The following is a 19,482-nucleotide window of genomic DNA, read 5'->3' as shown; positions in this document are numbered from 1 at the left end:
ACATCTTTGTGGCACTGCTATATAGTATTTAAATACCAGAAAGGGGGGAAAGTGCCAACATAAAAGCAATGGAGACACACAATTTTTCCAGACAGCAGAGCTAACAATCCTATCTTGCCACAAGTGTTACCTGAGATCAATCCGCAAGTCATTAACAACAAAAGAAAGTTTTTTCCTTTAACAGATCCTTTACAGCAAGTAAAAGTAGAAATAGGTAGTAGCAAATATCATCACCAACTGACTAGAGAGAAGGACTGCTAGTTCTTTGCATTGTATGCTCATAAATTCAGCATTTCTTCTAGGCAAGAATGAGTGAAATGCTGCAAATGCTTACCATGATGTAAAGTCAGCATTTGAAAATATCACTGATTTATGGAATTTGCAAAAGGCCTTATGGCCCTTGGATTCCATTTCCACCTTTGGAAGACCTACTTGAGTCTGTGGAAGCATCCCCCTCTGCAGTCTCCTGCCCGTCCTCTCTTCCTGACCAAAAAAGGGCAGATTTCTCAATTTCCATAAGCAACCTGTCCCAGTTTATTAGCATCACTGTTCAGGAAATCTTTGTTTAAATCTCTTCCTCTACTGATTAAGGACATGGTCCCTGCTCCTGATTCCGAGGAGATGCCTATCTTCAGTGAAAATGAATGTTTAAAATTTGGATGCCATTATTGAGCTACACCTTGACTTTTTCTCCCCTAAGCCTTTCTCCTCCCCAGCCTCCTTTCCTGGGGTGCCTGGCTGGCTCAGTTGGCAGAGCATGCGACTCTGGGATGGACTCAGGGTTAGGAGTTCAATCCCCATGTTGGGTGTAGAGATTACTTAAAAATAAAAAAAATATTTTTTTTAATTTCTTTTCCTTGGACACTGTTAGGTTTCATCTTTAAAGCCTTGAGGACTCCTCTGAACCTGATCCAAGCTTCTACACTCACTTCGCAGCCTCCTTTGGGTTGCAGCTCTCAGACATGGAGAAAGCTCTGGTGAGGAACCCAGTCTCACCTGGCAGATCCTCAGGATCCTACTCTGTTAACATTGCCATATTCAGTGCCATGATTTGCACTGAAATGAGAATGTTATACTGCTAAATCATTGTTCACTTTTTGTTTAATTTCATTCTATTCCAATTTTTATTAAATTCCTGCTTGGTGCTGACACTGTGCTAATCCTGAAGACACAAGGGTCACAGTCATTGCCCTCAGAGAACTCACAGGCTAGTGGGGAAAGCAGACCATGTGGGCTGATCGGGCATAATGGACAGAGTGGCATGGGGGCACAGAAGACAGGTCTCGTAATTAACAGATGCTTCCTGGAAGAGAGGTTGCCAAGTAAAGGGCCTGGAAAAAGCATCTGTTTGAATAAAAGCATGAAGGTGTTAAAATACAGGGTCTGTAGTTTATTTTAATGAACGAAAAAATATGAGAGAAGGGAAATGAGGCTAGAATGGTAGGCAGATCATGTAGGTCCTTGAGTACCTTGTCAAGGAGTTCAGTTTTATCAGTTAAGAAAGGAGGAGCCATTAGAGACCTTTTAGCAGGTGAGTGACTGGTTAAGATCTCTCTGGCTGATAGAACAGATTAGAACGGAGACATCACGGAGGAGGTAGCTATAGTGGTGAAGGTATAGAAGTTACTGGGGCAGCTAGAGACAGAAGGAATCTTACATTAACTTCTGGGTTCCTACTTTGATGGCTGGAAATGTCACCTGTTCCATGGCTAGCATAAGCAGAGCAAGAGACCCAAAGAGAAAACACTTAGAAGTCAAACTAGGAGGAAATGATATCCACTATGACCCACCAGTCTTGTATTTCTTCAATGAGTTCTTATTTCCAGATATTACTAAATTTTATTTTATTCATTATTGCTCTGCTTATATTTTAATACTTCTTCAAAGAGCCACATGTCTATAGCCAAGTCACATCCTTTTCTACCATCTCTTTAATCTGTTCTACTTTGCTAAAATCCCAACACTTAGTGATCATGACTTTAATATCCTTAAACTATGAATATTAAACACTTGATACAGAACTTACTTTACTACTTGTCATTGTACTAAAGTTGAAAATGATCCATTGATAACAATTCTCCAGTCACTCAGTAATAGTCAGAACCATATTTTCTTATTTTTTTATGCCTGAGCAGTCTTATGCAAAAGTTGTGCATGTATCACTTATATAGACACACCCAACCTTTACATACACCCATCTCTACCACAACAGATATGGAAATTAGGCCATTCAAACAGAACTTGCTCTCTATATATGTTTTTTTTTTAATCAAAGAATGACTATTCCCCCACCCCCTAAATCCCTTTCCAAATACAAAAACTTGCCTTTGCTCATCTGAAAATGCAAAAGTTCTTCCACACTGAATTCAGTGGCCCTGAATAGCTTGACTGATGAGCCAAGTGCAAGTAAGTGTATTTTCTACACATGGTCACAATAATGTCCCATCCCATAGGCTCTCCTGGGGCCTTGCCACTCCCCTTCAAGAGGTGGAGCCTAATTCCCTTTTAAGTGTGTGGACTGGGAAGTGGCTCATAACCAACAGAATATAGCAGACGTGAAGCTTGAGAGGATTCTAAGGTTGGGTCATTAAAGCTAATGCATTATATGCTTTGAGAATGTACCCACCTGGGAGCCCTGACCACATACATAGCCCAAATGCTTTCATGGAAGCCCCCACACTACGAGGAAGCCCAAATTAGTCCATGTGAATGGAAATCGCATGTGAACATACTAAATGAGACTATGTGAAGAGACAAGAGATGGCCCAGCAGACTCCAGTGACACCAGACTCCTGCTGTCCTAGTCCAGCCACCATTTGACTGCAAATGCCTGAGAAACCCCATGCCAGAATCATCTAGCCAAAACACATCCAAAGTCCTGACCCATTGAAAACACAAAAATTAGTAAAATAATTGCTGTTTCAAGCTACTACATTTTGAGGTGATTGTTTCATAGCATAGCCAGAAAACAGGAATTAGTGCCAAAATGATCCAGTACAAGGTCTTTAATGGAGGACTGGTAGACAAGATCCCTCTTACACCTCATTGTATGAGGCTACATATTCCTATGATTTGTGCCTCTTGACCCAGGCCTGAAGCTAGTCAGTGATCTTGATGCTGACACTAAATTGGGTTCTGATGACCCCGAAATGACTAGAAGATCCTATACTGAAAACAGTTCTCACTCTTCATGAACCCAGTGGTCACTACTGGAACCCATGAGGGCTCCACTTGGCTAGTTTTAGACCAATGTATTTTGCTTGAGCCATTTGGGAATCTTCTTTTTAATATATCCCCCTTGTTATCTTGATAAATGTCCCTAAGAAGAACAAGCTTAAGTATATATTCAGTGATTCTATTAGAAACTAACTGGACTAGATTTTGGGGGAGCAGGGGGAGTCCATTCAGAGTTCAAATTAAGACCACCTCACACATTTGCTTGAAACATGGTTCTGTTACTGAGCTACAGAACACTACTGAAGAACCATCAAGGAATAAACATAGCCCAGAAAGAGGAGGATATCAAACCAATCTCTGCCCCATGATTGTATCACTATGTTATAATTAAATAATGCTAGAGATTGCAGATCAAATAAGCATTCTTGTTACATATGCATGGCTATCTGCGCATGGCTGGGTGTGGTCTGGTGGGGATAGCCATGAGATGGTGGTATCAAGGAGGAGTAGAGAATATTGAATCTCAAACTTAAAGACAATGCCTTCTACCATTACACTCTATAAAGGTAACTGAGGTCTATAAATAATGGATAATAACCAGCCTATGATCAGCTAATTCTAATATAACTTGACTCTCAGTATTAATTCATTTTGAGGTATTTCTGGGGTAGATTTCCCATTTTCTGATAAAACTTTTTTTTTAGAACAGCTTTCAAACCAATTGTTGATCTTCCCTCAAAAACAGAGCTGCATGATATTCCTTCACATAGGTATATCATAGTTTTTAAAATCATCTATCACTGGAAATCTGGATTAATCTTTCTTTTGCTATAATAAGAATAGCATAATAAATACAAATAGATTTAAATTCAAATAAAATCTCTATCAAAATTATTTCCTTGGGATCAATTAAATACTCATTTTCAAGACATGACACATATTGCAAAACTGCTTTCAAGAAAGCTTTTGTCAGTCTACACTTCTATCTGAAGCATATGAAAATGTCTAGTTCTCCACATTCTCAGCAACATAGGTTTTATTTTTTTTATTTTTTATTTTTTTTTCAACATAGGTTTTATAATGTTTTCCAATTTAATAGGATAGAAGTAACTAATTTTCTTCAGCTAATTGCAAAAGTAAAATTTTATCATATATTATAGGTCATTTTATTTCCTCTTTTATGGATTTCTCTTACTGTTATTTGATCATCATTTTTAATAATGAGTATAAAGGCTCTTTAGTATGGTAAGGGTAGTACCTCTATCTATCCTCTATCATTTTGCTAAAACACATGAACTTTCTCAATGGTAATACAGAGTTCTAGAAGACTGTTTTCTCATGCATGTTGCTGATTTTTATACTCAAAATATAGCAATGTCTAGTAATTATTTAGTTCAATCTACTAACATTATCCTTCATTACCTATCATGATACTTTGGGAAGCCTTCTTCAACCCAGTATCATAAAAACAATATTCACCTATATCTTCTCTTAGTATTTTTTAAAATATATTCTACTAACCTGCATAGTTTGATTTGTCCCATTTGACTCTCCAATGAAGTGGAAAGTGGATGGTGGATGGTGAAGGACAGGATACAGCTTTTCCAACCACAGTTAACCAACTTACTGAAGACATCTGCCTTGCCACATATATAATACAGATTAAGATGGAGCTTAGTAAAGAGGATACAGTAATAAAGAAAAGGAGAAATAAGACGAAGGCAGAGCCTAGCAATTTTACCTTGAAAAAGCTTCAGAAGACCAGAGTTCTGAAAAATCCTGCACTAAAGGATTTCCACTTTCTTGATCCTATGAAAACACAATCAGAAATATAGGTGCCAGAACTGGGTGTTATTCTATATGTTGGCAAATTGAACACCAATAAAAAATAAATTAAAAAAAAAAAACAATACAGTACTGGAAAGCTTATAATAAATGGAAAAGCAGTGCCTTGTCCCCCCCAAAACCCAATACCCAAAAGCACCCCCAGAAGTTCTTTCTTCAAGTACCTGCTCATATATTTCTAAGTAATACGCTTACACAGATATTTCCTCAAAAATCTATTTTTTAAAGATTTTATTTATTTATTTGAGAGACAGCTCAGAGGAAGAGTGAAAGGGAGAGGCAGACTCCTCACGGAGCGGAGAGCCCCATGTGGGGCTCGATCACAAACCCCTGGGATCATGAGCTGAGCTGAAGGCAGACATTTAGCCAACTGAGCCACCTAGGCGCCCCATGAAATATCTATTTTAGATATTAGCACTTGACTTCCCAGTACAGTAGTTGAGGATTTAATTATCTCTAAATATCCCCACCCATTCTCTACTCCTTCACCCTCTCAACACAGTTCTATTTCAACTTTCACTAAAAGAATAGTCAACACATACCTTATTATGAATGAATGTTGTTTCCTATCATAAGCAAAGTTGTACATCAAGATTCTAATTCTTGTTTTCCAGAATAGTTTTGTTTTTCTGGATTAACGACTGCCTATTCTTTTCTCCTCTTCTTTATATCTGTGTCACTATTATTTTTTCAAATGTTCAAAAGATCTGTCTCATGCTTATCAATAATTTTAACAAATACTGCAAGAATTTCCCAAATCCACTAATACTAGCTTCATTTTTTTTCTGGGGCCCTCCCCACTCCCACCCCCACCCAGCCTGGTTTCTGTGTCTAGGCCTAGTACATAACTGTTATCCTACGCCTTCTCCTTGCTGGTCCTCTACGTTGGATCTCCTTTCTCTGGGATCCCATATCTTTTTCTCAGTCTCCTCTATCATTTTGCTAAAACACATGAACTTTCTCAATGGTAATACCGAGTTCTAGAAGACTGTGGAGCAATTTTCATCAGAGACTTCTATACACAGCCAAACTCAACAGAACAAAAACATTTTATTTTGTTGTTGTTGTTGGTTTTGGTTTTGTTGTTTTTGTTTTTGTTTTTTTTTAAGATTTTCTTTATTTACTCATGAGAGACACAGAGAGAGAGAGAGAGAGAGAGGCAGAGACACAGGCAGAGGGAAAGCAGGCTCCATGAAGGGAGCCTGACGTAGGACTCAATCCCAAGTCTCCAGGATCAGGCCCTGGACTGAAGGCAACACTAAACCGCTGAGCCACCCGCGCTGCCCTCAATAGAATAAAAACATTTTAAAAGGAAATGTAAATATGGTCATATGGTGAAGACTGGACTGATAGGATCTAGGTTCAAGAAGGAGGGGGCTGTCAAAGCATTGTTGACCTTGAAAAGAATTATAGAAATCTTCTCATATCAGCCCCTTTCCCCCTGAATTAAAGAGATAAAAAAGCTAAACCATCAGAGATAACTTTGTGGCCATATCCCTTTAACTAGACAACTAAAAAATGTCCCAGAATTCTAGACCACTGTCATTTTACAAACCCCAATTCTCTCATAAGGTTTCTTAGCATCTCTACAAAGGATTCCTTAGCTTCATATTAACAACAAATGATGCCAAAGTCTAGAGCACTTGTGACCTATCAGGGTTTATTTTATTTGCTGTCCAAGAACAAAACTATCATGTGTAAAAATCTATTCTTTTCTGAAATTTTTTGCCTTTATACTGTCTAATTATACATGCCTCTTAATACATTAGTGGTAAGAACAGATATTAAGTATGAGAAAATATTAAACAAAATTAAAAGAATGAGGGCAGAAAGAATAATAATATCAAACTGTTAAATACGTTTTTACAGCTTAAAAACACATTGGCACTCTATTTACTAAACACCTGGGATGTGTCAAATACTGTGCTAAGTATCCAGTTGACAGGGATAAAAGACACTATCTGTATCTTCAAGGAGCTTATAATATGGGGAAAAGAGAGGTAAATAATTACAATATCGAATAATTAAGAGCCAACAGAAAATGCAAGAGGTACTCTGAGAAGAGAGATGAGAAGGGGAATACAGAGAAAGTAAAAAAATAAAACAGAATTTGATGTATAGTATTAGGTCATGATAATCTTTGACAACACTTTAAACCGTTAAACCTTTAAGCCCTTTGAAGAAGATATCTGAGCCTCAACAAGGTTAAGCAAACACCCAGCATCACACATCGAGGGGCAGAGCCAGAAGTCGTCTTAAGCCAAAATGTCCTGAGTCCAAATTCTGCATCATTTTCCAAAAGAGGGGTGCTTTTTTTTGAAAACAGATATTAGAAGTTTTTTCCTTTAACAGAAAAAATAAATAAACATCACTGTGATTTTTGTATTCTTTTGTTTTTGTTTGTTTGATTTTTATTTTGTTTTACCAGGAGTTTTTCTTTTCCTTGGACAGAGTATCCAGTTGTCCTCTATGTATACAATCCTTACACATTAGAAAAATGAAAGCTAAAATACGCATGATTCCAACGTGAGAATGGGTATTGTGTAAAGGGAACATCTGGGAGGTGACAGGTCAAAAGGTCCAGATCAGTTTCACCAAGTTGGCTGTAGGAAGCCACTTGGAGCAGGTCCAGCCCTGGGTCAGGAGCAGGGGGCCTGGATGCAGTGTGTGCTCTGGAAGCAGTCAGAACCGCTCTCAGGGAGAGGATGCAGCTCACATTCTTTATGTCCAAAGCTGCTTTAAAGTTTTGGACTAAAAAAAGAAGGAAAGTTCTTGCCTCTTTAAATATCAGGCATGGAAGGATGAATTTTTTATTCCTAAATCTGAAACTAAATTTATTACCTTGCCTCTAATGAATGCCTGCTCCCAATTCCAGCCATAACCTAAGCACAAACCTTCCTGTCATTGTTTCATTAGCCTCCCAACCCCCGTACCCACGTTCCTGCACATCGATTCAGTTTCCCAGTGATGGAGACTTGTGTCCTCAGGGGTTCAGACTCCTCACCAATCCTTCTTTTACCCCCGGAGTCCTGGTCAAAGTTCTCCTTCCAGGTTCCCCTGGACTCTCCACTGACTCTCCCATTGGCTCTCCGCTACAGTCCAGCAACGTTACTCAACAGTGACTGGACTGGCTCGTTTGCATGCTCAAAAACCTTTCATTGCTCACTATGAACAACTAGATTCAAAATACTTCGGCCTAGCAACATTCACAGCTCCTAGCTACTGTTTTCTGCCTGTCTCTCCTGCCCCATCTCTCACTACTCTATTGAATGGGCCCCGTTCTCCACTCAATTTCAAGTATTTTTCTCCTGACAGGGCTTGCATTTGCTTTCACTTGGAAGGTCCTCCTTTCCATCTTTCAAGGTTTAGTTCATATGCTACCTTAAACTCTTCCTTCCCGACAGAAATTATTGCCCCCTCTCCTGACCTGACCTCGCACTGCTTTTAGGGGTCTGGCAGGCATCATCACCATCAGATCCATGTCATGGTGAGTCACATATGAAACATGCTATAGTTACTCCTGAGGAAGAATACAAGTTCACCTGTTCACTCTCCCCATAGCATCTGTCAAGAGCCCTAATGTCAACACTCAATTTAAGGAGCTGCAAAGAGATGTGCCAATCAGCTCTGATGAGAGCTGGTGGGATCCTAGGAGCCATCCCAACACACCACTATTGGTTTGTCTTTGTGTCAAAGGGGAAAAGTATACCTTTTCCTGGAATTCTTGCAAAGACTTAATAATAAAGGTACAGGACTTAACAAAGGCTGGCATCAAGTGAACACTCCATGCTAGTACTTCCGCCGTCACTGCTTGTTATTCCTGCTGCTACAACACTGTCATCACTGCCACTAGTGATGCCATAATGCCTACTCCTATTACTATTTCTACTACCAGCTTTAATGGCAGTATCTCCCACACTACACTGTAAACTCCTTGAGAGAGGAAAAGAGAACTAACATGGATTAAGCACCTACTGTTTTTCAAACACAAGGCCATTGCCCAAATACCATGCTAAGAGCTACATGGATATTTTCCCACTTAATTCTGACAATCACCCTGTGAGACTCTATAATTATCTCTAGTTTGCACATGACAAACAGACTGAAAGAGTGTAAGTCACTGGCTCAAGATTGCACAGATAAGAAGTGGTAGGGCTAAAACTGGAACTCTATTTCATTTGGTTTCACAAACTACTATTGATTAAGCATATCTGGTGCTCAAGTATTTATCAAATTAATACATTAAGTCTTAATTTTAGACAGCAAACTGACTTTTGCCAAAAACTCTTCTTCCTATGGTTTAACCTTTATGGTCCAGGAAAGACTACAGATTTCTCCTATTTCCCTAAAATTCTGTACAAAGACAAAGGTATAAGAAAAGCAATGAGTAGGAATTATTTGCAACTTCAAAGAACTTTAGCCAGATAATTACTTAATTTAAAACACACGCTTTTTAAAAATGAACAAGTGCAAATTTAGTGCAATTATAAATGCCACGTAAGACTAGAAATCAGGGAACATGTGAGATAACTCTGAAAAATCAAAATTGATCATTCTTGTCTAACTGGAGTCAAAGAAATTGCCCATGGACCGAACTGTACTTTCATTAGCTTGATTAAAAGTGAAAGCCAGAGGAAGCATAAAGTAGGTCAAAAACTTCCTGACTCCTTTAGGATTAAAACATGTACTAGATACTAAGTATGCGTGAAAGGATCCGTAAGAATCTATTTGCCATTCTTGGAAGATATGGAAGGAAAGAAAGGGCATCCTCAAATGGAAAAATTAATTACAATAGGAATGAAACCACAGAGGAATTGGGCATGAACTCTAGTGAAAGGATTTCTAAAGTGGAAATGCCTCTATTCGGGACCTGAGCTGGGGAGTTTATAGCCAGAGAGTCAGCGTATATGTAGGATGCACGAGGCAGTTTTTATTATGGGCCTGATCAGGTTTTTCAAAGCCAGCTCCTAATTATATAATTCATACTTTCTCCCATTTTTTTTTTGTTTTACTCTTCACCCACATGTGGACACACACACACACACACTCTCTCTCTCTCTCTCTCTCTCTCCTATAAAACCAGATACTGTTCCTAAACTCCATTCAGCCACCCTGCACCTCCCCCTCAGCTATGTCACAGCCCCACGCTTCCATATTTGAACTTCTTAAAAGCACTCCCGCGCATCAACTAGTTCCGTTGTGGGAAAGAAAAGGAGAGAAAGAATAAGTGGTGAGAGAAGGAAGATTTCAGAGATAATAATAGCAGAGTGATCATTGTAACAGCTGTAGCCTTAGGCTCAGGGTTTCCAGTTTTTGAGGAACCAGGAGAAGTGGAGGTTCATAGAAATATAAGAAAATCAGAATAAGTGAGAGTGATGACCATCTTTTTGAACAAATCCCCGTGGAAATTAGTATGCTTTGTTTTTCTTCTGCTGCTCAATTAAAAAAAAAAAAAAAAGTTCATACCATAACTCCTCAATTCTAGACACACTATTAATTTATTAATAGCCTCTCTGAGGAGGGGGGGGGAGGAAATATGGCCACATTAAATGTACACACTGACTCTAAACTGTATCCATTTCAGAAATGCTAACTTTGGGGTTGGGGACCATGTCATGAGGCAGGTAAGGTATGGAGCAGGGGAGTGGAAGGGAAAGAACAACCCAAATCCAAGAAATCTAGTATCTGGACAACCTCTTCTGGCTCTGGGGAGGGTCAGTCTCCTCCACAGATTGGCAGCTTTGCATAGGCTGGTACGTTGCTTCTGTTCACTTAATGACCACACAGGAGGAAACAGAGGAAGGCACATCTGTAGTAAATAAAAAAAGACTTCAGGTCAGAGAATGTCTCATCTTTCTCAGACTGCAACACCAGAGTAGACACCCTTTCCAAAACACATCTACGGTGGTGGGTGGACTTGGGTCAGCCAAGGCATTCACACCGAGACGCAGAACGAAAATATCTCCTTTATAGGATTCCGCAGTGGGAATCTTATTGTTTGTGAAGTGTACATATTCAAAGACATCACCATCATATGAATTTTTCACTCCAATTTATACCCACAACCTGCTTTTTGTTCTCTCTGGGTTCTATATTCTATACTGAAGAATTGGGACTCCTAAATAAAATATGTTTGCTCATATTTCTCAAGTGAGACCCTTGATTGAGAGGCAAGATAGCATAGTGACCCTGGGACGCGTTCCAATTTAATGTTGCTGAATGTCCTGGTTCTATAAAGTAAAAGTGATAGCTTAAGAAGTTTAGCTCCCCAAAACCACACCACTGTCTGTATTTACCTCTTAAAGCCAATCAAAAAATTAAAACACCTTCCCTCCAGAGAGGGAGTCAGCAGCAAAGGCAACTGACTTTCTGCTTCTACAGAAATGTCTTTTGAGCTTTACTGAGTAGTACTTCCATTAACCATGAAAAGCTCAAGAAAATGGGAATAATGGAAAAAGAAATCAGAGGGAGACCATAAAAGCCCAGTTCATTTCAAGGAGAAAGTGGTAACCATCCCTTCCCCCTACATTTTAAATATCACAACGAATTTAAGTAATGAAATAAACAATTCACCAAAAGCACACTTTATCTACAACTTTAATTTCTTCCTACTGTGTTCATTACCAGGCTGTTTGCTTTCTTCAGGCAGGATGGGGGAAAAACTTTTAAAAGACTCATTTAACACAGAAGTCAATTTCCACTAATGTATTCTTTGTGTGGCATATGTGGTCTTTCAAAGCAGATCTATACATACAAATACACATACATTAGTCTCTTCCTTGACAAGAACGACAGAAATGAACCCACCTTCAAACATCATCACTACGATTAGCCCGTAGGAAAGACACAAACGAGAACCATATTTTTTATAACGCATCAAAGCTGTTAGTATTTCTGATAGAACTGACTTCCCCGCACTTGCATAAACAGCCCTAATTGTGAAAAGAATAATGTATCTTTTGTATAACCCAGAGTTTACTTTCTGAAAAGTTAGGCAGGGAGGATTTTTTCATGCATTCTGCCCCGAGGAAGGAGGAATAAAGTGCTTCCCCCATCAACTGTAGCTATCAGGTTATTTAACACAGTAAGAGTTTACAGGTGCTGCGGGCTCTGATATTTGCTGTTTGTGAGGGGGGAATGTGAGAGGGGCACCCAGACCACCTGAGCTTTCACAGGATCACCAAGGGCTCCACAGATCCTAAACAGCCAAAAGCCACTCTCGTCTGTGCTTGGCGAAAGGGAAGAACGTGAGGGCTTTGCACTCGTGTGTAGGAGGCCAAAGTGGGCAGGAGAGAGAGATGAAAGCTCAGGCAGCTGCACCACCTACAAAATATTCATCACAAAGATTCCAAAGAACATCTTTTTTTTCCCCCTGGCGCTCTTCAGATCACACTGAGGTAAAGACAGGGGGTTTTAATTGGCAAGAATGCGTGTCTAGTTTGTGAGAGATGAGAGAATATAAGGGACAGTATTTAAAATCCCTCAAAATGGCCTCAAATCTTATTTGAATTGTCCAGAAAATTTAGCCAGTACAAGCAGGAAAGGAGACATCTGCACACCCCCACACCCAAACATGTGGGCACCTAAGCACTCAGAACCCGACAGTGAGATGCTAAAAGTAGCCAGAGAATATATGACATAGTTGAAAAATAATGCTTAGGCAAAAGGCACACATGTGAAACACAGATGTGGAAGAAAATATATTAAATAAAGTATATATATTGAGTTTTAGCTTTGATAAATGCAATCTGAAAAGAGAATTTTTCTCTATTCTACAGGATTTTCTAACTAGTAGTTCTTCATTAAGTTCACTTCTACAGGAAAAAAAAAAAATTGTGGTTATTACAAAATTAAGCTAGGCCAGAATCGAATACTCCAGAGTACTTATCCCAGATGCAGAAATCTGTGAAATGATATATATACATTAGGCCCTTCTAGAATGGTGGTCCAAAGAGTGCCCACGAAACATGGTGTGGGCTCGGCTTTGTCATTTTTACACACAACTCAGCTAACTTCTCCTTGCGTGGCTGGCACCTCAACCATTTACAGTCCATCTTCTAAGTCCCAAGAACAGCATAGCTGTTCTCACCAATCTTTTTAATTAATCCATCTCCCTGGGTTAAGACTCCTTCTTCCAGAACATCTCTTCCTAGACAGGGATCAGAGAAACATGAGCTGGGTTTTTGTCTATTGGTCCAAAGAGGAAAACCACTAATACTTGGTACCTGATCCTCTGGCACACCATTGTTCTTTATTAACAAACACGTCACCCTAAATAAGGCACACCTAGCTCCCTTTTACTTAACAGTCAATCCACATTTAAGAGCTAGAACTTGAGGTACAGCCTCCCCATTCAGTTACAGAAAATCTTTAGTCTCCCCCAGCTTGTCGTCTTTATCAGTTCTCACTGAAGGGATTTCTCTCACAGAAATGAAATGGCATATTGTGTGAAATGATTATAAGATCTCTTTTTTAATTCTTTTGTTCATTTCAATAGTGGGTATTTGAGAGGACGCTAAAACGAGTTCTGGTGGCGACAGGTAGAAGGTGGTAATTCAGATGCCATCAAAGCATTCACTTTAAACCACTTGTATAAATGGAGCATTATTTAGTTGCATGGGTCTGAAATCCCCAAACACACATTGATCTGAGACGATGACAGCAGTTCTCTACATTAACAGTGAAAATATTAAGCCCACAGAAGCCATTTTGGTTGTTTTGACAGAGTGGTGGGAGTGCTGTGCCGTTTCATTATGCCTCGCCAAAGTAAAGGAAGAAAAGGTGGATGAGGTCACAGCCCAGGAGTGAGGTCACCAGCTAATCTGCCTTCATAGCAACAAAAGAAGTTTGACTGATGAAAAGGTGTCCCCAGGGTAGAAGTCAACATCCCTTTGTCTAAATGAGTCTTTCAGATCAGGAAAAAAAACGTGTTGGCTAGCCTCTCTTCACATGCCCCCAGTAGCATGTGACTAACAGCACTTTAAAAATCTGTTGTGAGTGATACAATGATTAACTGACCATTCAAATGCTAGAAAGGTCACATTAGCAGCCCCTCTCAGAGCTTCAGAGCCAAAGCAGTAGAGTGTGAAACTCAAATTCTACCAGGAGCTCAGAGAATGATTAAAGTCCGAAGTGATCTGTGGCTGCTTATAAATGAAGTCCGAGCTTTCTAATATTATCAATAACACAGGGTAGACACAAGATAATTGTAGGTGGCAAAAAAGATAGTTAGATTTGCTTTTGGCTTTTTTAATGAGCCAAGAAAAGCGGTTGGGCTAATGAAAATATTAGTTATTCGCTATAAATTTTGGAAATGAAGGCTGTTTTTAAGAGTTTAGGAGGCTGTCTGACCATAAATATTTCAAAGAGCACACTATTAATTCAAGCCAATCAATAACACAGCATAAACCCTCCAGCTATGTTATCAATGAGAAGAAATTTATTCACCAGTTTTATTCCCGCTGAAATCCATATCCAAAGGTTTGGGATTGATTACAGCAAGATAAGTTGTCTTCTTTTTATTAAAATATTATTTGTTACTCAAACATTTCTAAAGCAATAACATGTTATGACTCTTTAATTCGCTGAGTAGAGAACTGGATATTTACTGACATTTCTTGAAAACTTGCTATATAAGCCCACAGGAGAGAATCTGACATCATCACAGTGTGTTCTCCTTAACTTGACAGGAAGTCAACTTCAAGCAGATTGACTTGAATCGAGATCTCATTTGAGAAGCGTTAAGTGTCCGGTAAACCGCATTAGTATTTTTTTACTTGGAAAACACTCAAGTTCCAGTGGCTTTATCATCTTGTACTTTACTTTCTGAAAACCTGGCAATCCCATGTGGACTCCTGGTAGAATGAGCAATGCAAAGAGCTGGCTGGGACTTGGCATGTCCTTGTACTTCTGGGGACTGATGGACCTTACGACCACTGTTCTCTCGGGCACACCAACACCACCAGGCAAATTAGAAGCGCTCCTGCCAGACAAGCCACAGTCACACTTGCGGATAAAGAGGAGCTGGGTTTGGAACCAGTTTTTTGTTCTGGAAGAGTACACTGGAACTGACCCTTTGTATGTCGGCAAGGTAAGAATGGCCACGTAGACACATTATCAGAATATCGAATATTGAAAGGGAAAACGACATGAACTGAATATAAGAGGTCACCTAGCCTGCATTTGAGTCCTGAGAGCAATTTTAACTAGCGGTATGTTACTTGACAGCTAGTTGAAATCTAATTTTGGCTTTGTCAGATACCAGTCAGAAACGGAAAGATTTCTCTCCTTGTTCAAATCTCTGTTCTAAGTGAGAGAAAACAAGGAATTGGATTTTGGAGGGAAAGCCTGGGACCTTGCAACAGCCAAGAGAGTCCCAAAAGAGGCAGTGGCAGCAGCCTGGAAAATAACAGGATGGGGAAGAAAGAAACTGGGAAATGCAAAGGGGGAAGTAGAGGGTTTTTCCTTTTGTTATGTTTTGTTTTTTTTAAAAGCATTTCCACAGGTATTGCCTGGGGCCTAAATTTAATGGGAAAAAATGATATATATACATATATAATTCTTCATTTCAGAAGATCCTAGCATGTGCTTTAGAATAGTTGGAGACAATCAATGAATATATTTATAAACTTTACACTCGAATTCCCTTGATTTATCTATCATCATTTCATTTTTAATCCAGGCTTTCTCCTGTGTTTACTTTATTTGGATGTTAATCAGAGACCATTTTGTGAAAGCAACCAAGTGAGAGAAAATGGGAAACAAGGACCTAATTAGAAAATAAATAATTCATTCAAATAATAACTTAAACACTTGTTTAGCACAGCTAAGAATGTGGGTTTCAGAGTCAAACATATGTGGGTTCAAAACCTGGCTTTGCCAAGCGCGTCTAGAATGACTGGATAGGACATGAAGCCCCGTTAGCCTGTTTCCTCAGACATCAAACCAGATTAACAAGAGAACAACTTCTCAAGAGTTACCTGCAAAAGCTCCTTCCTCAACTCCTACCCACTTCTGAATCAGACCTGACTTTTGCCCACTGCATTAAAGCCATGTTTTTTCAGTGCTGCCAAGAGCCTCCCAACTACCAAATCTAATGGTTCATTTTATGGAACCTCTCAACACAGCCTCAGACACTGCTGACCAGTCCCTCCTTCCTGACTCACTTTCCTCTCTGCCTCATGACCTTCACAATCCTGTTTTTCCCTCCTTCCTTCTCAGCCTCTTTGCTGGTCCTCTCCCTCCACACGACCCCATCTGTTAGTGGTCCGGTTTGTCAACTTTGCCCCAGGCCTCTTCTCTACCCACATTCATTCTCTCTGGATGGATTTGCCATCCTCATAGTTTTAAACGCCACCTCTAAATCCATGAATCCAAAGCCTCCATCTCTGGCTCAGGTCATTTGTCTGGGCTCCAGACTCATAAACCCTATTGCATATGGGTTGACCGCTCCACACTTATGACCCAAAGCCCTCCCAAATATAGCATATCCGTAAGGAATTCTTGGTTTTCCTCCCAAACTGAGTCTGCCCCCATCTTCCCTATGTTACTAGCATGGCCACCACACAGTTTCTAAAACCAGAGACAAGGTGGTCATTCTTCCCTTTCTTGGCCGCTCCCCCAAATTCTCTCCACCAGCAAATTGTTAGTCCTTTGCAAAATACATCCCAAATCCTTCATTTCTCCACCTCTACTTCCACTGTTATCTCTCACCTGGGCAAACACCTGGACCAATTTCTGTACTTCTACCCACACTTTCTTCCAATCCATTCTCCACACATGAGAGTCAGACCATGTCACTCTGCTTACACCCTACAATGTCCTCCCACTGTACTTTGAGTCACCCAGACTCCTCCTCACACAGCTCCCAAGGCTTCCTCGCTGACCTAGCCTGCCTCCTGGCCTCCCACCACATCGCAACCCACCCTTTCTTTCCCTTGCTCTCTCGTGTTTCAGGGACATAGCCTCCTGGCAATTTCCCACAACAATTTCCCACATCAGACCAAGCTTTGCCTGATTATTCCCCCATAATAAAATATTCTTCCTCTGGCTTCTCTCATGGTTGGCTTCTCCCGACTCTTCAGGGCTCACTTTGAATCTAGGTCTTCCTTGACCATTCCCTAAAATAGGCTTCTCTGTTAGACTCTCTCATGACCATTATTTTTTTCAGAGCTCTAATCACAACCTACAATATCTAATTCATTTATTTACATGAGTCTTGTCTGAAGCCTTGGCCTAGACTATAAGCTCAGTGAGGGCATGGACAGAGCTCCCATTTTATCCCCAAGGCCTAAGCCAGCACCTGTCACATAGAAGATGCTCAAAAAAGATATTTAATAAGTGGGTGCCTCATGGCATAGTAAGGATTAAATAAGGTAATACATGCAAAGTGTTTAGCCCAGTACTTGGTCCAGAGTAAGATTTTAATAATCATTACTCTGTAATAGTGGTAGTGATGGTGGTAGTGATAGTAGTGGTAATAGTGGTAGATAGGGATTGTGTTTGGGAAATCAGCAGCTCAGTACTATTTAGTTATTATCATAACATAATGCGGCTGCAAATCTCTTAGCCTCAAAATCTGTGACTTCTCTTAGACTTCCTCCTTTCCTTTTCTCCTTCCCTCACGCACAACCAGTCACCACAACCTGTCAATATCCCCTTGCCAGTTTCACTCAGATTCACCTTATCCTCTCCAGGCTCTGTCATTACTGTGGTCCCTCTGTTCTTCATGATTAGATTAACTGAGCAGCCACTGCTCATCTCCCTGTAGAGAATCTTCCCAGTCCTCCCCCAGGACTCAACACTTTCATCTCCTTGAAGCACCCTTTCCATCATGTCACTCCTCTGATTAAGAAAGCATTGTAGCTCCAATGCTTATCAGAGCTCTTAGCATATAGTTCAAGGGCTTGCAGAAAATGAGTCCTCCTCTCTTATCCAGCCCTCCGCCTACAGATTTCTCAAATCTAATCCTGATCCCAACCTTACTGGTCCTGACACACATACCATGTTTGTCCCTACCACAGACATGTACCCATGCTACTGCCCTGTCCAGGACACACCATCACTGCCTCTCTGTTCAATCACATTCCAATTTCCCAGGGCCTCAGCTCAAAAGCCACTTCCATCATGAAACACATCTTCTATCCGTTCAAAGTTCAAAAGACTTGTAGCTACTCATCATTTGTAAAATATTTCTTCCAACTAGACATACATGGCTACTACTAAAATAAGTTTCACAAAATACATTTGAATTCAGTAACTGCTTTGCAGGCTTGTACAATCTAGAGCCCTCTTCCCCTCTCCTAAGGATAGAAGTTGAGATGCCATCCTTAGCCTTCCCTACACCTCCCCAACACTGAGTACCAGCATAGGGTTGGATATACAACACTGCAGAAAGGCGAAGGTATCTAACATTTTACTGGGCTACTACTATAGGACTATGTGTCAGTCACAGTCATACAGAACAGATTGTAGAATCATCACAACAGTCATGTGAGGTAAGTGTGATTCACCACTTGTAGATAATTAGCCTACGGGATACAGCTCACAGAAGTTAAGCTTATTGGGATCCCTGGGTGGTGCAGTGGTTTGGCGCCTGCCTTTGGCCCAGGGTGTGATCCTGGAGACCCGGGATCGAATCTCACGTCAGGCTCCCGGCATGGAGCCTGCTTCTCCCTCTGCCTGTGTCTCTGCCTCTCTCTCTCTCTCTCTCTCTCTGTGACTATCATAAATAAATAAAAATTTATAAAATAAAAAAAAAAAAAAAAAAAGCTTATTGCCCAAAGTTACAAAGAAAGTAAGAGGAAATCTGACTCTGTAGCCATGGGCTTTCCTTTTCATTGCCCTGAGACTTAGTCCCAAGTACACGGAAGAGTCAATGGTATTAGGGCAACAGGAATCCAAACAAGCCTGACTGCTTCCCAATGCTGGGAATACACTCGTGATTAGTGCCCACCCTTTCCTAATCACCCAACCCAGGACAGAGAACACCTCTTGCATCTCTACAGTCATCTTGTTCAGCCAACACTGTGCAGCCAGTGAAGTTGGGTGTTACTCCACATCATATATTCACTGACCCAGGCACTTTCCCTCCTTACTTTGTTTTGAAAGAGAATTCATCCACCTTTCATTCCCTCTCCCAGGGGCATTTAGCTTTTCACCTTGAGCTCTGGAGAATGTCTGTTTAGAGAGCCTGCCTATGTATTTGCTTATTTCAGAAGGAGTATGGCAACAATTATCAGATGTAATTGGTATGGCCTTATAAAATCCACACTGGGCTTTCCAGGGACAAAGCCATGTCGAGTTAAAGCTAGATTATATTGACATATGCAAAGAGTGGGATGCAGAGAGCTTGTGCTTTGGGCACGAAGCTGTGGTTCCAAGGCATGCTGAGGTTAACAGCTACATGGAAGCTTCCTAACCACAAAGTCTAAGCACTACCGCACTCTGGAATCATATAGC

The 19,482-nt window shown here is 40.3% G+C and overlaps 1 protein-coding gene and 1 long non-coding RNA gene across 6 annotated transcripts in view; one reads left to right on the top strand and one right to left on the bottom strand.

Annotated features, from left to right (window-relative positions):
• Nucleotides 1–19,482, top strand: part of CDH20 (cadherin 20) — a 214,895-nt gene that overhangs the window by 137,791 nt on the left and 57,622 nt on the right. For 3 of the 4 annotated variants that reach the window (XM_077891342.1, XM_077891320.1, XM_077891336.1), the window contains exon 2: nucleotides 14,712–15,112. In XM_077891342.1, the coding sequence (XP_077747468.1) occupies nucleotides 14,867–15,112 (246 nt within the window). In that variant the 5' untranslated portion in view covers nucleotides 14,712–14,866. Of the gene's footprint in view, nucleotides 1–850; nucleotides 978–14,711; nucleotides 15,113–19,482 lie in introns of those variants that run through there. The other variant, XM_077891327.1, reaches the window with a different exon arrangement.
• Nucleotides 1–19,482, bottom strand: part of LOC144310416 (uncharacterized) — a 71,644-nt gene that overhangs the window by 6,471 nt on the left and 45,691 nt on the right. Inside the window, exons 6-7 of one of the 2 annotated variants that reach the window (XR_013376153.1) lie at nucleotides 4,919–4,986; nucleotides 4,699–4,813 (exon numbers count right to left, since the gene is read on the bottom strand). This is a non-coding gene — a long non-coding RNA (uncharacterized LOC144310416). Of the gene's footprint in view, nucleotides 1–4,698; nucleotides 4,814–4,918; nucleotides 4,987–10,520; nucleotides 10,832–19,482 lie in introns of those variants that run through there. The other variant, XR_013376150.1, reaches the window with a different exon arrangement.

Source organism: Canis aureus, chromosome 1, assembly GCF_053574225.1.
Source record: "Canis aureus isolate CA01 chromosome 1, VMU_Caureus_v.1.0, whole genome shotgun sequence".
Lineage (NCBI taxonomy): Eukaryota > Metazoa > Chordata > Mammalia > Carnivora > Canidae > Canis > Canis aureus.
The sequence above is the reverse complement of the archived record's forward strand: the minus strand, read 5'-3'. Positions and strand labels throughout refer to the sequence as shown.